This window comes from Hyperoodon ampullatus (genome assembly GCF_949752795.1).
Source record: "Hyperoodon ampullatus genome assembly, chromosome: X".
In the NCBI taxonomy this organism is placed as follows: Eukaryota; Metazoa; Chordata; class Mammalia; order Artiodactyla; family Ziphiidae; genus Hyperoodon; species Hyperoodon ampullatus.
Window position 1 is genome coordinate 80510946 of NC_136913.1, and position 24097 is coordinate 80535042.

The 24097-nt window shown below is 37.4% G+C and overlaps 1 protein-coding gene across 1 annotated transcript in view; it reads left to right on the top strand.

Moving 5' to 3' along the window:
• Positions 1-23528, top strand: part of FAM133A (family with sequence similarity 133 member A) — a gene marked incomplete at its 3' end in the record, with an annotated part of 31583 nt that extends 8055 nt beyond the window's left edge. Inside the window, exon 3 of the mRNA XM_079727797.1 lies at positions 22571-23528. Coding sequence (XP_079583923.1) covers positions 22674-23528 — 855 coding nt within the window. The 5' untranslated portion in view covers positions 22571-22673. The remainder of the gene's footprint in view (positions 1-22570) is intronic.
• Positions 23529-24097: the final 569 nt, after the last annotated feature.

Below are 24097 nucleotides of genomic sequence, written 5' to 3' on the forward strand. Positions count from 1 at the left end.
AGTGTACCTAGCTTCAATAAATAGCTGTGATGCTTTCAGTTATTTCATAGCCAGTATATTCGTATATACACATTACATCAAATTCTCTGTTCTGTTTTAAGAAATACACTTTAAAAAATTCACGTCAGGGTGGCAGAGTACAGAAGGTAGTCATTGAAGTGTTGATATATGAGAAACCAAGTAAGGCTGTTTAAAGCCATGCATAAATAGATGTGCTTTGAACTGTGTTCCCTGGCAAAATAATAAAGATTTCTCCTTGTTTGCTTTCATGCTTAGGGCCTTATCTTTTATAAGTTGCTGGACGAGGTGACAAGTATATCCTGGCACAACTAGATCCAGGGAAAAGTTGACAGATTTTAGTCTACAAAGCAGTTGGGATTCACAGTGCATTGCCTCAAGAAGTATCTCGTTATTCTCTTATATAAAATATATCACTTTTTAACACAAAATGTAGAGAAAATTATAAAGAATAAATGGAAGGTACAGTTTTGTCTCACTTTGAAAGTCTAATGTATGCATGATATTACATTTGCACCCTGATCAAATGTGAATGAAATTGATTTTAGATGTTCAGTGCTAAAAAACACAAACGAGCTTTGTGACATGAGGGATCTTGTCAGGGATTTATACAAAATTCATTTGTAAAATAGAAGTTGGGACAATGGGGAGAAGAGATGTGGCAAACCTTATTTGGGGGGTGTATTTTCATAGAAGTCATGTCACACAGATGGAAAGAAACTATTATTCAGTTAGGATTGGTTCATGTAAGGTGACCCCTTGAATAGAGGAACTGGAATTTTCAGTGCTCCTAGAACATTTTAATTACATCCTATATAGCCATGACTTACCACATCTAAACATGCATAATAGGGCAAAATCTGTTGTCAAGGAAGACTCAGGAAAGTTACTAGTGAGTATCTAAAACTTATCAAATGCACTGACAAAATAAATACCTGCTTGGCAACTGCTTAGTTGAATTTGGTACTCATGTATATAATGGTTTTCTACAGAGAGTTTCTTAAAACATTGATTCTGACCCTATAAACAACACTTTTTTTTTCATGGCTTCTTGACTAGGGCAAAGTGCTAAAGGGGAAAAGCCAGTTCTTCTGAGGGCCTTTGCTTTTTTCTGTAGACTATACTCTTAGACTTTTCAAACAGTTTCAGAAATGTATGCAGGAGGGGAGATTGGTTCAAGATGGTGGAGTAGAAGGACATGATCTCACTCCCTCTCTCAAGAACACCAGAATCACAACTAACTGCTGAACAATTACTGACAAGAAGACACTAGAACTCACCAAAAAAGATACCCCACATGCAAAGACAAAGGAGAAGCCGCAATGAGATTGTAGGAGGGGCGCTATCACAATAAAATCAAATCCCATAACTGCTGGGTGGGTGACTCACAAACTGGAGAACACTTATACCACAGAAGTCCACCCACTGGAGTGAAGGTTCTGAGCTACACGTCAGGATTCCCAACCTGGGGGTCTGGTAACAGGAGGAGGAATTTCTAGAAAATCAGACTTTGAAGGCTAGCAGGATTTGATTGCAGGACTTTGGCAGGACTGGAGGAAACAGAGACTCCACTCTTGGAGGGCACACACAAAGTAGTGTGCACATCAGGATCCAGGGGAAAGAGCAGTGACCCCATAGGAGACTGAACCAGACCTACCTGCTAGTGTTGGAGGGTCTCCTGCAGAGGCAGGGGGCAGCTGTGGATCACCAAGGGACAAAGACACTGGAAGCAGAAGTTCTGGGAAGTACTCCTTGGCATGAGCCCTCCCAGAGTCTGCCATTAGCTCCACCAAAGAGCCCGAGTAGGCTACAGTGTTGGGTTGCCTCAAGCCAAACAACCAGCAGGGAGGGAACCCAGCCCCACCCATCAGCAGACAAGCAGATTAGAGTTTTACTGAGCTCTGCCCACCAGAGAAACAGTCAGCTCTACCCACAACCAGTCCCTCCCATCAGGAAACTTCCACAAGCCTCTTAGATAGACTCATCCACAAGAGGGAAGACAGCAGAAGCAAGAAGAACCACAATCCTGCAGCCTATGGAACAAAACCCCCATTCACAGAAAAACAGACAAGATGAAAAGGCAGAGGGCTATGTACCAGATGAAGGAACAAGATAAAACCCCAGAAAAACAACTAAATGAAATGGAGATAAGCAATCTTCCAGAAAAAGAATTCAGAATAATGATAGTGAAGATGATCCAGGACCTCGGTAAAAGAATGGAGGCAAAGATCGAGAAGATGCAAGAAATGTCTAACAAAGACCTAGAAGAATTAAAGAACAAACAAACAGAGATGTACAATACAATAACTGAAGTGAAAACTACACTAGAAGGAATCAACAGCAGAATAACTGAGGCAGAAGAACGGATAAGTGACCTGGAAGACAAAATGGTGGAATTCACTGCTGCAGAACAGAATAAAGAAAAAAGAATGTAAAGAAATGAAGACAGCCTAAGAGACCTCTGGGACAATATTAAATGCAACAACATTCACATTATAGGGGTCCCAGAAGGGGAAGAGAGAGAGAAAGGACCCAAGAAAATATTTGAAGAGATTATAGTCGAAAATTTCCTTAACATGGGAAATGGAATAGCAACCCAAGTCCAGGAAGCACAGAGAGTCCCATACAGGATAAACCCAAGGAAGAACATGCTGAGACACATAGTAATCAAACTGGTAAAAATTAAAGATGAAGAAAAATTATTGAAAGCAGCAAGGAAAAAACGACAAATAACATACAACGGAATTCCCATAAGGTTAACAGCTGATTTCTCAGCAGAAACTCTACAAGCCAGAAGGAAGTGGCATGATATACTTAAAATGATGAAAGGGAAGAACCTACAACCAAGACTACTCTACCCAGCAAGGATCTCATTCAGATTTCATGGAGAAATCAAAAGCTTTACAGACAAGCAAAAGCTAAGAGAATTCAGCACCAACAAAGCAGTTCTACAACAAATGCTAAAGGAAACACAAGAGAAGAAAAAGACCTACAAAAACAAACTCAAAACAATTAAGAAAATGGTAATAGAAACATATGTATCGATAATTACCTTAACGTGAATGGATTAAATGCTCCAACCAAAAGACACAGACTTGCTGAATGGATACAAAAACAAGACCCATATATATGCTGTGTACAAGAGACCGACTTCAGACCTAGGGACACATACAGACTGAAAGTGAGGGGATGGAAAAAGATATTCCATGCAAATGGAAATCAAAAGAAAGCTGGAGTAGCAATACTCATATCAGATAAAATAGACTTTAAAATAAGGAATGTTACAAGAGACAAGAAAGGACACTACATAATGATAAAGGGATCAATCAAAGAAAATGATATAATAATTGTAAATATATATGCACCCAACATAGGAGCATCTCAAAACATAAGGCAACTGCTAACAGCTCTAAAAGAGGAAATTGACAGTAACACAGTAATACTTGGGGACTTTAGCACCTCACTTACACCAATGGACAAATCATCCAAATAGAAAATTAATAAGGAAACACAAGCTTTAAATGACACAATAGACCACATAGATTTAATTGATATTTACAGGACATTCCATCCCAAAACAGAAGATTACAATTTCTTTTCAAGTGCACATGGAACATTCTCTAGGATGGATCACATTTTGGATCACAAATCAAGCCTCAGTAAATTTAAGAAACTTGAAATCATATCAACCGTCTTTTCTGACAACAATGCTATGAGATTAGAAATCAGTTACACAGAAAAAACTTAAAAAACACAAACACATGGAGGCTAAGCAATACATTACTAAATAACCAAGAGATCACTGAAGAAATCAAAGAGGAAATCAAAAAATACTTAGAGAAAAATGACAATGAAAATACAACAATCCAAAACCTATGGGATGCAGCAAAAGCAGTTCTAAGAGGGAAGTTTATAGCTATACAAGCCTACCTCAAGAAACAAGAAAAATCTCAAATAAACAGTCTGACATTACACCTAAAGGAACTAGAGAAAGCAGAACAAAAAACCCAAAGTTAGCAGAAGGAAAGAAATCATAACGATCAGAGCAGAAATAAATGAAATAGAAACAAAGAAAACAATTGGAAAGATCAATAAAACTAAAAGCTGGTTCTTTGAGAAGATAAACAAAATTGATAAACCATTAGCCAGACGCATGAAGAAAAAGAGGGAGAGGACTCAAATCAATAAACTTAGAAATGAAAAAGGAAAAGTTAAAACAGACACCACAGAAATACAAAGCATCCTAAGAGACTACTACAAGCAACTCTCTGTCAATAAATTGGACAACTTAGAAGAAATGGACAAATTCTTAGAAAGGTATAACCTTCCAAGACTAAACCAGGAAGAAATAGAAAATATGAACAGACCAATCACAAGTAACTAAATTGAAACTGTGATTAAAAATCTTCCAACAAACAAAAGTCCAGGACCAGATGGCTTCACAGGTGAATTCTATCAAACATTTAGACAAGAGCTAACACCCATCCTTCTCAAACTCTTCCCAAAAATTGCAGAGGAAGGAACACTCCTAAACTCAATCTATGAGGCCACCATCACCTTGATACCAAAACCAGACAAAGATGCTACAAAAAAAAGAAAATTACAGACCAACATATCTGATGAATTTAGATACAAAAATCCTCAACAAAATACTAGCAAACAGAATCCAACAACACAGTAAAAGGATCATACACCATGAACAAATGGAATTTATCTGAGTGATACAAGGATTCTTAAATATATGCAAATCAATCAATATGATACACCATATTAACAAATTGAAGAATAAAAACCATATGATCATCTCAATAGATGCAGAAAAAGCTTTTGACAAAATTAAACACCCATTTATGATAAAAACTCTCTAGAAAGTGGGCATAGAGGGAACCTACTTCTACTTTAACATAATAAAGGCCATATACAAGAAACCCACAGCAAACATCATTCCCAATGGTGAAAAACTGAAAGTGTTTCCTCTGAGATCAGAAACAAGACAAGGATATCCACTCTCACAACTGTAATTCAACATAATTTTAGAAGTCCTAGCCACGGCAATCAGAGAAGAAAAGAAATAAAGGAATATAAATTGGAAAAGAAGAGGGAAAATTGTCACTGTTTGCAGATGACATGATACTATACATAGAGAATCCTACTGATGCCACCAGAAAACTACTAGAGCTAATCAATGAATTTGGGAAAGTTGCTGGATACAAAATTAATGCACAGAAATCTCTTGCATTCCTATACACTAATGATGAAAAATCTGAAAGAGAAATTAAGGAAACACTCCCATTTACCATTACAACAAAAAGAATAAAATACCTAAGAATAAACCTACCTAGGGAGAGAAAAGACCTGTATGTGGAAAACTATAAGACACTGATGAAAGAAATTAAAGATGATATCAACAGATGGAGAGATATACCATGTTCTTGGATTGGAAGAATCAATATCATGAAAACGACTATACTACCCAAAGCAATCTACAGATTCAATGCAATCCGTATCAAATTACCAATGGCATTTTTTATGGAGCTAAAACAAAGAATCTTAAAATTTGTATGAGACACAAAAGATCCCAAATAGCCAAAGCAGTCTTGAGGGAAAAAAAAAAATAACAGAGCTGGAGGAATCAGACTACCTGACTTCAGACTATACTACAAAGCTACAGTAATCAAGACAATATGGTCCTGGCAGAAAAACAGAAATATAGATCAGTGGAACAGGATAGAAAGCCCAGAGGTAAACCCATGTCCCTATGGTCAACTAATCTATGACAATGGAGGCAAGGATATTCAGTGGAGAAAAGACAGTCTCTTCAATAAGTGGTGCTGGGAAAACTGGACAGCTACATGTAAAAAAATGAAATTAGAACACTCCGTAACACCATACACCAAAATAAACCCAAAATGGATTAGAGACCTAAATGTAAGACCAGACACTTTAAAACTCTTAGAGGAGAACATAGGAAGAACACTCTTTGACATAAATCACAGCAAGATATTTTTTGACCCACATCCTAGAGAAATGGAAATAAAAACAAAAATAAACAAATGGGACCTAATGAAACTTAAAAGCTTTTGCACAGCAAAGGAAACCATAAACAAGATGAAAAGACAACCCTCAGAATGGGAGAATATATTTGCAAATGAATCATCAGACAAAGCACTAATCTCCAAAATATATAAACAGCTCATGCAGCTCAATATTAAAAAAACAAACAACCCAATACAAAAAAGGGCAGAAGACCTAAATAGACATTTCTCCAAAGAAGACATACAGATGGCCAAGAAGCACATGCAAAGCTGCTCAACATCACTAGTTATTAGAGAAATGCAAATCAAAACTACAATGAGGTATCACCTCACACCAGTTAGAATGGGCATCATCAGAAAATATACAAACAACACATGCTGGAGAGGATGTAGAGGAAAGGGAACCCTCTTGCACTTTTGGTGGGAATGTAAATTGATACAGCCACTGTGGAGAGCAGTATGGAGGTTCCTTAAAGATCTAAAAATAGAATTACCATATGACCCAGCAATCCCACTACTGGGCATATACCCAGAAAAAAAACATAATTCAAAAAGACACATGCGCCCCAATGTTCATTGCAGCACTATTTACAATAGCCAGGTCATGGAAGCAACCTAAATGTCCATCGACAAATGAATGGATAAAGAAGATGTGGTACATATATACAATGGAAAATACTCAGCCATAAAAAGGAACGAAATTGGGTCATTTGTAGAGACGTGGATGCATCTAGAGACTGTCATACAGAGTGAAGTAAGTCAGAAAGAGAAAAAAAAATTGTATATTAATGCATATATGTGGAACCTAGAAAATGTTACAGATGAACCGGTTTGCAGAGCAGAAACTGAGACACAGAAGTGGAGGAAAAAACGTATGTACACCTGGGGGGGGAAGCGGCAGGGGTGGGGGTGGGGGTGTGATGAATTGGGAGATTGCGATTGACATGTATACACTGACGTGTATAAAATGGATGACTAATAAGAAAATAAATAAATAAATAAACATTTTTTTTTAAAAAAGAAATGTATGCAGGAGAGATCCATTCCTACTAATTGAGAAATAACCATAACATGGACTCTATAGATGATGAGTCAGTCATGTCACCTAAATGCCACATTCCATATCCATATCTGTATTCCATATCTAAATAATTTATATTTGTCATCCAAGTGCCAGGTACTTAGTTCAAAATTAATATGTGATTGAATGAATTAAAATCGTTTCATATACAGTAAGTCTCCTACATTCGAACGAGTTCTGTTCTGAGAGCATGTTCATTAAGTCCAGTGTGTTCATACGTCCAACAAAGTTAGCCTAGGTACCCAACTAACACAATCAGCTCTATAGTACTGTACTGTAATAAGTTTATAATACTTTTCACACAAATAATACATTAAAAAGCAAACACAAAAAATAAACAAAACATTTTTAATCTTACAGTGCAGTACCTTGAAAAGTATAGTAGTACCAGCTACATCACTGCTGCTTTTACACTTGCTTCCAGACATCCTGGGCTTGAAATTAAGAACCAGTACTACTTTACTCTCTACAGTAATGTAAAGTAAAGAATGCAAAAGCACAACCACTCGGAGAGGGTGCACGCATGTGGCAATGTATGCCAGACACGTGAACTAACTTACATGATTGGACATGCGAACACATATTCACATCTTTGAAAGTTCACAACTTGAAGGTTCGTATGTAGGGGACTTACTGTATCTTCTAGCTGTCTGATGAGAGGTTCTAGAAGCAGCAATACCCCAATATGATTCTAGGGCTAATGCAGAGGATACACAAGATGATGCTAGAGTGTCTTATTGAACCAGAAAGTAAGGAAGTACTTAAGAAACAAAATCATAAGGATATGTCAAAAGGTTACAGAAGCCAGCTAAAAGAGCTCCTGAAGGCCAACTCTGGAACAATTTCAACAACAAAATAAGTAATATTGAAATATTGCCCAAAGTATAAAGTTAATACTCATGATCCATACTGATGCAAAGGACAAATCTCCCATACACAGGAATTTCAAATATTTTATGTAGATATTCCACCATCAAGAAGATAGCGCATAAATCTACAAGTGTGGATTGCACATAGTGACATCCTTCCAAAGAATACAGAATGGAAACGGAGGGTACTCTTGCAGTGGATACAACTGGCAAATACTAACTACCCCACTCACGTGATCAAGGTTAACATCAATGATAAGCCACCTTAGTATGTACCTTGGATGTAATGTAATGAAAATGGTAGTTTACTTGTGTTCTTCCTTCCAAGAACTTGCATTCTAACTCTAACCATGAGAAAAACATCAAACAAACCCAAATTGAAGAGCATTCTAAAAATCAATATCTGATCAGTACTACTCAAAACCAAGGAGATTCTGAGAAACTGCCAGTCTAGAGGATCCTGGGAGACATGATGACTAAATGTAATGTGGTATCCTGGATGGATTCCTGGAATAGAAAAAGGACATTAGGTTAAAAACTAAGGAAATTTGAATAAAGAATGGACTTTAGTTAATATGAATGTGTCAGTATTGTTTCATTAGTTGTGGCAAATATACGTGTTAATTTAAGACATTATCTATAAGAAAACTGAATGCAGAAGATACTCTACTATACTTGCAACTTTTTTGTAAATCTAAAGATATCCTAAAACTGAAAGTTTGTTTGTGGGAGGGAGACGCAAGAGGGAGGGGATATGGGAACATATGTATATGTATAACTGATTCATTTTGTTATAAAGCAGAAACTAACACACCATTGTTAAGCAATTATACTCCGATAAAGATGTAAAAAAATTCACTTCATCATCATAAAAGCTAAACAATAACAATGATTTGTTTTTCTGAATATAAAATCCAAAATGTATTACTAAATTAAGAGAAAGAAGAGGGTGAAGTACTCATTTCTTTAAAGACTTAGCTAAAATTTATACTTAGAGCTTCTACCCTCTCATAACTATTATTTTCTGTTTTATCTCTTGAATCTGCAATGTGTTGTTCCTGCTATAAACTTTCTGGTATCATCCTTAAGATATTAGAGACTGATCCCTTGTCATTTGACAATTCTATAGATGGAAGAAGAGGCAGTATTTCAAATTCTACACCCTTTCCCTAGAATGAGAAATGCTCCATGACGCAACTATGCCAGAGGGAATTCACCAGAGGTGAATGCTTTTAACACGGCACAGCTTTCTATCATGTTGATCCCAGCTTTCTATCATGTTGATCAAAATAAGAGGGATAATTTCTCCCTCAAAACATTCACGTTAACAACTAGAATAGAATGTGTTATTACTTGAGTTTTATTTAGAAGAAATAATATCATTTTTTATGCACTTGCTAGAGCTAGATATTTTCAGGAAATTTTCGAGTATCATTAAATATCCTCATAAACCGTCTTTGCCTCTTATTCAGCCTGTGAATTAGATAATTCTGTGGCTGCCCTCTCTATTATCAATCAATCAATGTGAAATGGCAGAACACAGTGTGATAATTAAAGGTATTAGCAGTATATATGTACAGATTATTATTATATTATAATTTAGCAGACTCATTACTATCTTAAAGCCTTTAGTAGCTTTAGAAGAGGCATTTATTTCAGTAGCATGGTACGTAAACTTACATTAGCTAGTGGGAACAAAGAATATTAAGTTTTTTTTTTTTTTAATAGGGGCCTCATCCAAATGTCCATACCTTTGCAGAAGAGTTGGGTGTTTCAGATTAAGTCGCAGAGCTATTGCCAATTATTTGGAAAGAATTTTCAACTGAAGTGCATATGTCTATGAGACAGTATGATGCCTACAGTTAGACATATCACTAAAAATTGAATGAAATGATTTGCAAAATAGAATAGGTCCTTAAAATTACTAGCCTAGGTGATAGTTACAACTGAAATTAGAATGTGAAATGTTAAAATATGCTTTTAATTAATTTAAATTCATATTGACTTTTACCTGAGCATGTTCAATGAAAAATGCTATAGATATGATCACTTTTAAGAATGAGAAGCTGATATGATGACTGTTTTACAACAGTGTAATAATGTGAATATTTGCATTGTATTTGGCTTTTCCTTTTCACCTCAGGACCTTACCATCTGGTATTCCTTGTGCTTGGAACATGCAATCAACTCTGGCTCTTTGATTACTCCTTTCCTGTTTAATCACTTCATCTGGCTAGCTCTGATTTATCCATCAGGTCTCAGATTACATGTTAATTATCTGTTAGTGTCTCAGAGTTGACCTTCCATTCTAAATTAGGTTACTCATTATACTTTTCATAGCATCCTGTGCTTTTCCTTCATCGTTTTAATCACGATTATAATTATATACTCATTTGTTTGATATTTGTGTAATGACTTTTACCTTTACTAGACTATAATCTCCATGGCATATAACAGTGTCTGGTGCATAATAGATGATCAAAAGGGAGCTGTAAGAATGAATGAACAAATAACTGTTATAACACTCAGATTACCAGCAGGGTTGTTACAATTTGTATCTAATCTTTATACAAAATTAGCATACTTCATACAAATAAACAGAGATAAAGAGAATAAACTTTCTCTTCTAAAATAGAAACAGAAGGTAAGCCACAGCACTTTTAAAACAAAGAGTATTTGAGCAAGAGAATTTGTTGGTGTTACTTTTTCTTTTTTCTCAGTGTGCTTTATCTTCTGCAAAAAGAGCACACAGATTCTGCAGTTCTGAAGGCCTCCAACAACACTTGTCTGCTGTCAGCATTCTCTCGCATTCCCCTCTGCAGTTATTCCAAATTTTAATCATTTGTCTCAAGACTCCTATGCAACCTCAACCTGCCTTAATCTTAGCAGCTGACCTTGGCTCCTACCATTGAGTGAAAATGAAGGCTATTAGATAAGAAATATTTCAACTTTCTCCCTTTCATCACCACCACCCCCCCCCCAGACACACACACAAAACTCTACACCCATACCCTTTATTCTTTGCCTCTGCTCTTTCAAGAGAGATCTTTTACTTATGACTCTGATTCCTCTCTGTTTCTTCTATGGTTTTGCCATAAAGAACCATTCCCTCTTTCCTTTCTTCTTTTACTTTTTTAAACCTCTTTATTGGAGAATAATTGCTTTACAATGATGTGTTAGTTTCTGCTTTACAACAAAGTGAATCAGTTATACATATACATATGTCCCCGTATCTCTTCCCTCTTGCATCTCCCTCCCTCCCACCCTCCCTATCCCATCCCTCTAGGTGGTCACAAAGCACCAAACTGATCTCCCTGTGCTTTGTGGCTGCTTATACCACTACCTATCTATTTTACGTTTGGTAGTGTATATATGTCCATGCCAGGGTATATATTTCCATGCAAGGGTATATATGTCTATGCCACTCTCTCACTTTGTCCCAGCTTACCCTTCCCCTCCCGGTATCAAGTCCATTCAGTAGTAGGTCTGCATCTTTATTCCCGTCTTGCCCCTAGGTTCTTCTGACCATTTATTTATTTATTTTTTTAGATTCCATATATATGTGTTAGCATACAGTATTTGTTTTTCTCTTTCTGAATTACTTCATTCTGTATGACAGTCTCTAGGTCCATGGACCTCACTACACATCACTCAGTTTCATTCCTTTCTATGACTGACTTATATTCCATTGTATATATATGCCACATCTTCTTTTTTTTTTTTTTTTTTTTGTTACGTGGGCCTCTCACTGTTGTGGCCTCTCCCCTTGCGGAGTACAGGCTCCGGACGCACAGGCTCAGTGGCCATGGCTCATGGGACCAGCCACTCCGCGGCATGTGGGATCTTTCCGGACTGGGGCACGAATTCGTGTCCCCTGCATCGGCAGGCAGACTCTCAACCACTGCGCCACAAGGGAAGCCCCCACATCTTCTTTATCCATTTATCTGTTGATGGAATCTTCAGTTGCTTCCATGTCCTGGCTATTGTAAATAGAGCTGCAGTGAATATTTTGCTACATGACTCTTTTTGAATTATGGTTTTCTCAGGGTATATGCATAGTAGTGGGATTGCTGGGTCATATGGTAGTTCTACTTTTAGTTTTTTAAGGAACCTCCATACTGTTCTCCATAGTGGCTGTATCAATTTACATTCCCAACAAAAGTGCAAGAGGGTTCCCTTTTCTCCACACCCTCTCCAGCATTTATTGTTTGTAGATTTTTTGATGATGGCCATTCTGACCAATGTGAGATGATATCTCATTGTAGTTTTGATTTACATTTCTCTAATGATTAATGATGTTGAGCATTCGTTCATGTGTTTGTTGGCAATCTGTATATCTTCTGTGGAGAAATGTCTATTTAGGTCTTCTGCCCACTTTTGGATTGGGTTGTTTCTTTTTTTTTTTGATATTGAGCTGCATGAGTTGCTTGTATGTTTTGGAGAGTAATCCTTTGTCAGTTGCTTCATTTGCAAATATTTTCTCCCATTCTGAAGTTTGTCTTTTCGTCCTGTTTGTGGTTTCCTTTGCTGTGCAAAAGCTTCTAAGTTTCATTAGGTCCATTTGTTTATTTTTGTTTTTATTTCCATTTCTCTAGGAGGTGGGTCCAAAAGGATCTTGCTGTGATTTATGTCATAGAGTGTTCTGCCTATGTTTTCCTATAAGAATTTCATAGTGTCTGGCCTTACATTTAGGTCTTTAATCCATTTTGAGTTTATTTTTGTGTATGGTGTCAGGGAGTGTTCTAATTTCATTCTTTTACATGTAGCTGTCCAGTTTTCCCATCACCACTTATTGAAGAGGCTGTCCTTTCTCCACTGTATATTCTTGCCTCCTTTATCAAAGATAAGGTGACCATAGGTGTGGGGGTTTATCTCTGGGCTTTCTATCCTGTTGCATTGATCTATATTTCTGTTTTTGTGTCACTACCATACTGTCTTGATTACTGTAGCTTTGTAGTATAGTCTGAAACCAGGAAGCCTGATTCCTCCAGCTCTGTTTTTCTTTCTCATAATTGCTTTGGCTATTCGGGGTCGTTTGTGTTTCCATACAAATTGCGAAGTTTTTTGTTCTAGTTCTGTGAAAAATGCCAGTGGTAGTTTGATAGGGATTTCATTGTACCGGTAGATTTCTTTGGGTAATAGAGTCATTTTCACAATGTTGGTTGTTCCAATCCAAGAGTATGGTATCCCTCTCCATCTATTTGTATCCTCTTTAATTTCTTTCATCAGTGTCTTATAATTTTCTGTATACAGGGCTTTGGGCTCCTAAGGAAGGTTTATTCCTAGATATTTTATCCTTTTTGTTGCAATGGTAAATGAAAGTGTTTTCTTATTTTCACTTTCAGAATTTTCATCATTAATGTATAGGAATGCAAGAGATTTCTGTGCATTAATTTTGTATCCTGCTACTTTACCAAATTCATTCATTAGCTCTCGTAGTTTTCTGGTGACGTCAGTAGGAATCTCTATGTATAGAATCATGTCATCTGCAAACAATAACAGCTTTACATCTTCTTTTCCAGTTTGGATTCCTTTTATTTCCTTTTCTTCTCTGATTGCTGGGGCTAAATCTTCCAAGACTGTGTTGAATAATAGTGGTAAGAGTGGGCAACCTTGTCTTGTTACTGATCTTAGTGGAAATGGTTTCAGTTTTTCACCATTGAGGACAATGTTGGCTATGGGTTTGTCATATATGGCCTTTATTATGTTGAGGAAAGTTCCCTCTATGACTACTTTGTGGAGGTTTTTTATCATAAATTGGTGTTGAGATTTGTCAAAAGCTTTCTCTGAATCTATTGAGATGATCATATGGTTTTTCTCCTTCAATTTGTTAATGTGATGTATCACATTGATTGATTTTCATATATTGAATAATCCTTGCATTCCTGTGATAAACCCCACTTGATCGTGGTGCATGATCCTTTCAATGTGCTGTTGGATTCCATTTGCTAGTATTTTGTTGAGGATTTTTGCATCTGTGTTCATCAGTGATGTTGGCCTGTAGTTTCCTTTCTTTGTGACATCTTTGGTTTTGGTATCAGAGTGATGGTGGCCTCATAAAATGAGTTTGGGAGTGTTCCTCCCTCTGATATATTTTGGAAGAGTTTGAGAAGGATAGATGTTAGCTCTTCTCTATGTTTGATAGATTCGCCTGTGAAGCCATCTGGTCCTGAGATTTTGTTTGTTGGAAGGTGTTTAATCACAGTTTCAATTTCAGTGCTTGTGATTGTTCTGTTCATATTTTCTATTTCTTCCTGGTTCAGTCTCAGAAGGTTGTGCTTTTCTATGAATTTGTCCATTTCCTCCAGGTTGTCCATTTTATTGGCATATAGTTGCTTGTAGTAATCTCTCATGATCCTTTGTATTTTGGCAGTGTCAGTTGTTACTTCTCCTTTTTCATTTCTAATTCTATTGATTTGAGTCGTCTCCCTTTTTTTCTTGATAAGTCTGGCAAATGGTTTATCAATTTTATCTTCTCAAAGAAGCAGCTCTTAGTTTTATTGATCTTTGCTATTTTTTCTTCATTTCTTTTTCATTTACTTCTGATCTGATCTTTTTGATTTCTTTCTTTCTGTTAATTCTGGGGTTCTTTGTTCTTCTTTCTTGAATTGCTTTAGGTGTAAGGTTAGGTAGTTTATTTGAGATGCTTCTTGTTTCTTAAGGTAGGAGTGTATTGCTATAAACTTCCCTCTTAGAACTGCTTTTGCTGCATCCCATAAGTTTTGTGTCATCGTGTTTTCATTGTCATTTGTTTCTAGGTATTTTTTTATTTCCTCTTTGATGTTTTCAGTGACCTCTTGGTTATTAAGTAGTGTGTTGTTTAGCCTCCATGTGTTTGTATTTCTTCCAGATTTTTTCCTGTAATTGATATTTTGTCTCATAGCATTGTGGTCAGAAAAGATACTTGATATGATTTCAGTTTTCCTAAATTTACCACAGCTTGATTTGTGACTCAAGATATGATCTAACCTGGAGAATGTACCGTGAGCACTTGGGAAAAATGTGTTGTTTTTTTTTTTGTATGGAATGTCCTATAAATATCTATTAAGTCCATCTTGTTTAACGTATTATTTAAAGGTGGTTTTTCTTATTTATTTTCATTTTGGATGATCTGTCCATTGGTGAAAGTGGCGTCTTAAAGACCCCTACTATGATTGTGTTACTGTCGATTTCCCCTTCTATGGCTGTTAGCATCTGCCTTATGTATTGAGGTGCTCTTATGTTGGGTGCATAAATATTTCCAGTTGTTATATCTTCTTCTTGGATTGATCCCTTGATCTTTATGTCGTGTCCTTCTTTGTGTCTTTTAAGTCTTTGTTTTAAAGTCTATTTTGTCTGATATGAGAATTGCTACTGCAGCTTTCTTTTGAGTTCCATTTGCATGGAATATCTTTTTCCATTCCCTCACTTTCAGTCTGTATATGTCCCTAGGTCTGAGGTGGGTCTCTTGTAGACAGCATATATACGGGTCTTGTTTTTGTATCCATTCAGGCAGTCTATGTATTTTTGTTGGAGCATTTAATCCATTTACATTTAAGGTAATTATCAATATGTATGATCCTATTACCATTTATTCCATTTTTTTTTTGGTTTATTATTGTAGGTCTTTTCCTTCTCTTGTGTTTCCTGCCTAGGGAAGTTTCTTTAGCATTTGTTTTAAAGCTGGTTTGGTGGTGCTGAATTCTCTTAGCTTTTGCTTGTCTGTAAAGATTTTAATTTCTCTGTCGAATCTGAATGAGATCCTTGCTGTGTAGAGTAATCTTGCTTGTAGGTTTTTCTCCTTCATCACTTTAAATATGTCCTGCCTCTCCATTCTGGCTTGCAGAGTTTCTCCTGAAAGATCCGCTGTTAACCTTATGGGGATTCCCTTATGTGTTATTTGTTGTTTTTCCCTTACTGCTTTTAATATTTGTTCTTTGTATTTAATATTTGATACTTTGATTAATATGTGTCTTGGCATATCTTTCCTTGGATTTATCCTGTATGAGACTCTCTGTGCTTCCTGGACTTGATTAACTATTTCCTTTCCCATATTAGGGAAGTTTTCAACTATAATCTCTTCAAATATTTTCTCAGTCCCTTTTTATCCTCTTCTTCTTCTGGGACCCCTATAATTTGAATGTTGGTGCATTTAATGTTGTACCAGACGTCTCTGAGACTGTCCTCAATTCTTTTCTTTCTTTTCTTTTTTTTTTTTTATTCTGCTCTGCAGAAGTTATTTCCACTATTTTATCTTCCAGGTCACTTATCCCTTCTTCTCCCTCAGTTATTCTGCTATTGATCCCTTCTAGAGGACTTTTAATTTCCTTTATTGTGTTGTTCATCACTATTTGTTTGCTCTTTAGTTCTTCTAGGTCCTTGTTAAACTTTTCTTGCATTTTCCGTATTCTATTTCCAAGATTTTGGATCATGTTTACTATCATTATTCTGAAATATTTTTCAAGTAGACTGCCTATTTCCTCTTCATTTGTTAGGTCTGGTGGGTTTTTATCTTGCTACTTCCTCTGCTGTGTGTTTCTCTATCTTCTCATTTTGCTTAACTTACTGTGTTTGTGGTCTCCTTTTTGCAGTCTGCATGTTCGTAGTTTCTGTTGTTTTTGGTGTCTGTCCCCAGTGGCTAATGTTGGTTCAGTGGGTTGTGTAGACTTCCTGGTGGAGCAGAGTAGTGCCTGTGTTTTGGTGGGTGAGGCTGGATCTTGTTTTACTGGTGGGAAGGTCCACGTCTGGTGGTGTGTTTTGGGTTGTCTGTGGCATTATTGTGATTTCAGGCAGGCTATCTGCTAATGGATGGGGCTATGTTCCTGTCTTGCTAGTTGTTTGGCATTGAGTTTCTGGCACTGTAGCTTCCTGGTTGTTGGGTGAAGCTGGGTCTTGGTGTTGAGATGGAGATCTCTGGGAGATTTTTGCCTTTTGATATTACGTGGAGCTGTGAGGTCTCTTTCGGACCAGTGTCCTGAAGTTGGCTCTCCCACCTCAGTGGCACAGCCCTGACACGTGGCTGGAGCACCAAAAGCCTGTCCTCCACATGGCTCAGAATGAAAGGGAGAAAAGAAAGAAAGAAAGAAAGAAGAAGATACATTAATATTAAATTAAATTTAATTTAAATGTTATTACAATAAAAGATAAAAAAAAATTATTAAGAAAAAAATTTTAAGTAATAATAAAAAAAAAAACCAGACAGACAGAACCCTAGGACAGATGGTAAAAGCAAAGCTATACAGACAAAATAACACACAGCAGCATACACATACACAGTCACAAAAAGAGAAAAAGGGAAAAAAAAATATATATCGTTGCTCCCAAAGTCCACCTCTTCAATTTGGGATGATTCGTTGTCTATTCAGGTATTCCACAGATGCAGGGTACATCAAGTTGATTGTGGACATTTAATCCGCTGCTCCTGAGGCTGCTGGGAGAAATTTCCCTTTCTCTTCTTTGTTCCCACAGCTCCTGGGATTCAGCTTTGGATTTTGACCCACCTCTGTGTGTAGGTCACCTGAGGGCGTCTGTCCTCTCAGACAGGACATATGTCCCTTCTTCTTAAAGAAGCAGCTGATTTGGGGGCTCTGTCTCTCTCAGGCCAGGGGGAGGGAGGGGTACAGAGTGCGGGCTGAGCCTCCAGTGGCAGAGGCCAGCATGACGTCTCACCAGCCTGAGGCGTGCCGTGCGTTCTCCCAGGAAGTTGTCCCTGGATCACAGCACCGTGGCAGTGGTGGGCTGCACAGGCTCCCGGGAAGGGAGGTGTGGAGAGTGACCTGTGCTTGCACACAGGCTTCTTGGTGGTGGCAGCAGCAACCTTAGCATATTATGCCCATCTCTGGGGTCCGCACTTTTAGCCGTGGCTCACGCCCGTCTCTGGAGCTCCTTTAAGTGGCGCTCTTAATCCCCTCTCCTAACTCACCAGGAAACAAAGAGGCAAGAAAATATCTCTTGTCCCATCGGCTGCTCCAGACCTTTTCCCGGGCTCCCTCCCGGCTAGCTGTGGTGCACTAGTCCCTTCAGGCTGTGTTCACGCAGCCAACCCCAGTCCTCTCCCTGGGATCTGACCTCCGAAGCCAGAGCCTCAGCTCCCAGCCCACACCTGTCCCGGCAGGTGAGCAGACTAGCCTCTTGGGCTGATGAGTGCTGGTCGGCACTGATCCTCTGTGCAGGAATCTCTCCGCTTTGCCCTCTGTACCCCTGTTGCTGTGCTCTCCTCCGTGGCTCTGAAACTTCGTCCCTCAGCCACCCACAGTCTCCACCCACGAAGGGGCTTCTTAGTGGAAACCTTTCCTCCTTCACAGCTCCCTCCCACTGGTGCAGGTCCCGTCCCTATTCTTTTGTCTCCGTTTATTGTTTTTTCTTTTGCCCTACCTAGGTACGTGGGGAGTTTCTTGCCTTTTGGGTGGTCTGTGGTCTTCTGCCAGCGTTCAGTAGGTGTTCTGTAGCTGTTCCACATGTAGATGTATTTCTGATGTATTTGTGGGGAGGAAGATGATCTCTGTGTCTTACTCTTCCACCATCTTGAAGCTCCTCCATCTTTCCTGTCTTCTTAAGTCTTTCTATTTAACCTTGTCACCCTCTGAACATGTTCAAGTTTCTTCTTTGATAAAAACAAACAACAGTAAAAAATCATTTTTTAAAAATTCTTCCTCCCTCATTATAGTTGTCCTCTTATCACTTTACTGTCCTTCTCAAATGAGTCTATGTACCCTATGTCCCTAGTTTCTCACCTCCCATTTAGTCTTTAACCCACTGTCATCTGGCTTCTGCCCTAATTAATTGAAATTGCATTAGCAAAGGTTACTAATGATTTCTTCATAGCCAAATATAATAGACATTTTCAGATTTTATCTCACTTGACCTATCTGCTGCATTTAATATTGTTGTCCATAACACCTTTTTTTCTGGATTTTTTAAAGTTAAAGATAATACCTGCTTATTGTAAAAAAATATAAATAGTATAGGAAAAATTACAAAAGGAAATAATGCCTCTCCACATGCAGAGATAACCAGTGTTTACATTTGGTGAACTTTTCACTCAACAGTATGTTGTGGATATAGTATTCCATGGTATACATATACTATAATTGATATAACCTGTTTGTTATTGATGGATATTTAGGTTTTTTCCTTAAATTTTAATGTTCAAAAATTGCTCAAATGAAATTCATGACCATAGACCTTTGAGGATTATTGCCCTCACCCTGAAACTTTACTCTCCCTACTGTGTTTCTGTGGCTCTAACTTTATTTTCTGACTGGTCTAGCTCTTACCACTCTGGCTAATTTTCTGAAGCTTTAATTTCTCTGCCAGCCCCTTGTGTGTTGTTATTAAATTGGATCCAGCGCTCAAACCTTTTTTCATTTGAAATCTTCCCCAAGGTAATTTAATTTTCTCTCATGACTTTAGCCATCACTCAGTGACTTCCAACCCTATATCTCTAACTTAGGTCACATTCCAGAGTGCTAACACCCATACATCCAATTTCCTACATGTGGATTCACTCACATGTTTCAAACTTTATGAATCCAATACTGAACCCAGACCTTTTCTCAAAGTCTATGCCATTTCCTATATTACCCAGTCATTAGCATTGTCTTGTATCTAGTCTCACAAGCCAGAACTTTACCCTAGATTCCTTTCTCTTCCTCACCCTTTGTATCTCACTAATCGGTAATCTCAGTAGCATCTCCTAAATATGTCTCATGTATTTCCCCCTCTTTTCATTCATTATACCACTATTTTTAGTTCAGACTCATTTTATATCTGTATGAATACTTGAATGAATCTCATTGTCTTCAGCTGGTAAGAAATTGTCTCTTAAGCACTCAAATGTGACCAAATCACTGTCTGGCTTAAAATAGTCCGCACCTCCCCATTAGCTTCACTGTAAGTGCCATAGAATAAATCCCAACCTCAGCATTGCATCCAAATCCTTTGTGAATTGGTCTTTGCCTGTCTTTCTAGATGATGTCAGGACTAGATCTCAAGGAACTGTAATTAGAATGGATTTTGTTATTCTAAGTGTGCAGTAGCAGAAACAACCAGCAAGTTGAATATGAAATAAAGTCATTAAGGGCTTTTGATGATCAAGTCTGGGAAACAACGATATTTGACAGACATTTAGGATAGCAGTAAGAATTAAAATGACAAAAATACCTAAGGGGAGCTGGGCAGAACTGAAGAGGAAGGAGAATAAGATAACACAACAAATCAAACCCAAGAAACTATTACCAAGAGTCACCGTAAAATCTGTGGCATTGAGTTTGTGATCGGTAGGTATGTTAGGGTGACTTAAAGGGTCAAAGTCAAGATGGAGACTGACAGAAAAATCTGTGATATGTCTGATCATCTTTCTCTTCAGACTTTGCTAGCTTCCTAACAAGTATAGGACAAAATCCAAGATGTTAAAATTACCTAAGAAAGCCTCTATGATCAGGCTATTTACTTCCTATGCAGCCTTACCTCCTGCTGCTACCCTCTTGCACTTTAGGCTCTATCAACACTAAATACATGGTGCTCTTTCAGATTTCTCTGTTTTTTCACATATTGTTTCTTCTGCCTGGATTGTCTATCATTTCCTCATTTCCCGGGTGAACTCCTATTTATCCTTCAAAATCCTCTACTGACATCACCAACTCCAGGAGGCTTCTGTGAATGCCCCTCTCTCACAGAGTTACCCCTGCATCAATCCATTCATTTTTTTGTTTATTATTGAGCAAATATTTATTGAGTACTTAGTGTGGGCCAGATGCCATGTTAGGTACTGGGAACACCATGGTGATAAGACAGATCAAACATGACCTTTATCCTTCTTAGCCTTATATTTAGCAATGAATACACACATGCATACACACACACACACAAACACACACATCCAAATAGTCAAATAAAAAAATATCCTCAATTTTCTAAGTGCTCCAAATAAAAGAAACAAGGAACTGTGATGCAGAATAATGACTATAAGGGATAGATACAGAGGCAACATAATATAAGGTTGAGCCATGTGAAATTGCTGTTATTTGACTTTTTTTCTGTATAATTGGTGATTTTATATAGTTCCACCTAATAATTTCCTTTCTGAGGAATTGACCTCTAAACTGAGGCATGAAGATGAGGTGGAACTGGCCATGGTGGCTAAGCTTGGAGCTTAACATGTTCCAGAAACCAAGAGAAGATTGGAAAAGATAGAATTGAGTAAAAGAGTGAATAACTCTCAATGAAATGTAAGAGAGATAAGCAAGACAGATCATGCAGGATCTTTATAGGAGTGTGGATCTAATTCTCATTAAAATGTAAAGCCATTGGAGTATTTTAAGATCCTTCTGATTTCAGTGTGGGACTGGAATGGAAGAGAGTAAGAGTAAACGTAGCGCTGTCAATTAAGAGGTTGAGGGACTTCCCTGGTGGCTCAGTGGTTAAGAATTCACCTGCCAATGCAGGGGACACATGTTTGATCCCTGGCCCCGGAAGATCCCACATGCCACAGAGCAACTAAGCCCGTGTGCCACAACTACTGAGCCTGCACTCTAGAGCCCACGAGCCACAACTACTGAAGCCCACACACATAGAGCCTGTGCTGTGCAAGAAGATAAGTCACCACAATGAGAATCCTGCACACTGCAACGAAGAGTAGCCCTTGCTCTCCGCAACTAGAGAAAGCCCGCGCACAACAACAAAGACCCAACACAGCCATAAATAAATAAATAAATAAATAAATAAATAAATAAATAAGAGGTTGATATAAGGAGGCAATATAATGTTGTGTTAGGTGTGCAGGGTTTGGCGTCAGGCTGCCTTGATTTAAATCCTGGTTTGGCCATTTGCCATTTTTTATGCTACTTTATGCAAGTACTCATTACTCAAATTCTCTAAGCCTCAGTTTCTTCATCTGTGTAACAGGGATAATAATAGGATCAACTTTGTAGGGTTAGTCTGGAGACTCAATGAGATAATCCACTGCACAACACTAAGCAGTCCCTGGCAGATAATAAACAATAAATACTAGAGATTAATAGTCAAAATGAAAAATGACAGTACCTGGACTAATGTTGATGACAATATATTTGGAGAAAAGTGAATGGACATGAGACCTATTGCTGTGGGGGTTTAAACAGCAGGATTTAATATGAATTGGATATGAGAATTGAGGGAGAAGGATTTTTCAGGTATGACTCCTAGGTTTCTATCAAAGAGTGGAGTGGATTGTGCTGCACTCTACTTAAATGGAGAAGGTCTGCCTGGTATAGAAATTAGCTATAGAAATTCCTCTCTCTCTTTATACCATGTAAGGCAGAAAGAAAGAAAGAAAAAAGGTAATTATCACACAATATAAAAGGAAATAGTTATTAAAAAATTTAGATAACAGAACCCTACATGAAATATAAAAAACACTTTATATTATATTCATACCACAACGTCTAAAACATGCAAAAATCTTGTGTGTATATTTTTTTTCTCAAGGTCTAAGATTTTGGAAATCTTTCTACTGTACTGTGTGATACATAGTGACCAATTAAACTTATGTGCTTACTTTGTCTTATATTAAAGGTGTTTTGTAATCATTCCATCTGCTTCTCTCACAGAATGGAGCCTACTTGGTATACTAGCAGATGAAGAATTTAAGGAGGATGTCTATCTTTATTCTCTTTAGCAACTGAGAGTCAGCTCTGGGAACCATCAGGTACCATGGGGAAGCGGGACAATCGGGTGGCCTATATGAATCCTATAGCAATGGCCAGATGGAGGGGCCCATCTCAATCTGCAGGCCCAACAATACAAGATTATCTGAATCGACCAAGGCCCACCTGGGAAGAAGTGAAGAAACAATTAGAAAATAAAAAGAAAGGCTCCAAGGCATTAGCTGAATTTGAAGAAAAAATGAATGAGAATTGGAAGAAGGAACTAGAAAAAAGCAGAGAGAAATTATTAAGTGGAAATGAGAGCTCATCCAAAAAAAGAGAAAGAAAGAGAAAGAAAAAGAAGAAATCTTGTCAGTCTTCATCTTCTTCTACATCAAGCTCTGATTCTTCAAGCAGTTCTTCAGATTGTGAGGATGAGGAAAAGAAACAAGGAAAAAAGAGAAAGAAAAAGAAGAAATCTTGTCAGTCTTCATCTTCTACATCAAGCTCTGATTCTTCAAGCAGTTCTTCAGATTCTGAGGATGAGGAAAAGAAACAAGGAAAAAAGAGAAAGAAAAAGAAGAACCATTTATACAAATCATCAGAAAGCTCTACATGTGAATCTGAATCAGAGAGCAAAGAATCTGTAAAAAAGAAAAAGAAGTCAAAGGATGAAACAGAAAAAGAAAAGTATATTAGAAGTCTCAGCAAAAAAAGAAAGAAGACTTGTCCTGAGGATAAACCTTTATCATTGGAGTCCTCATCAGAATCAGATTATGAAGAGGAGGTACAAGCAAAAAAGAAGAGAAGACATGAAGAGAGAGAAAAAGCAATGGAAAAAGCAAAGAAGAAGAAGAAGAAACAGCACAAAAAACATAGTAAGAAGAAGAAAAAGAAGTCAGGTTCAAGCCACAAGTCCTGATAATATCAAGAAAGAAAGCAAGATTTCCCTATTGAAAAAAGCAAGGTGTAAAGGAAACTTCAACTGTGAATGCTAGGGCATATTTACCAAAATGCATGAGTTTCCCTGTGTTAGTAGAATTATTCCTGGACTTTGAGTTGCCAGTCAAATGCTACTGTGCCAGAAAGGGCCATAATTGTTGCCTGCAGCTTAAATGTAGGATTTTGGGGGGTTTTATGTGTTTTTCCCTCCACTGGCTAATTCTTCTGAGAGCTAAAACCGTGTTGTCATACTAGTGGTTAAAATGTTTGAAATTAAAGTAAAATGTTTTAGATGGTAAATAATTTTGACCAAACAGTGGATCTAATGTTAAAAGTATCTAATTTGGCTACATCTTTTTTTTTTTTTTTTTTTTTTTTTAGTTTCTGATTTATGGCTACATCTTTAAAATATAATCAGAAATATCCAGGGGACAATAGCTGATATTTTTGAAGCATGGACTTAACATTGTCTCAAAATACTTACTTTTGAAGATTAAAAGTTTAGTTTATTTTTCTTTTCTCCTTAATGAACTTTTGTTTACATGGGGA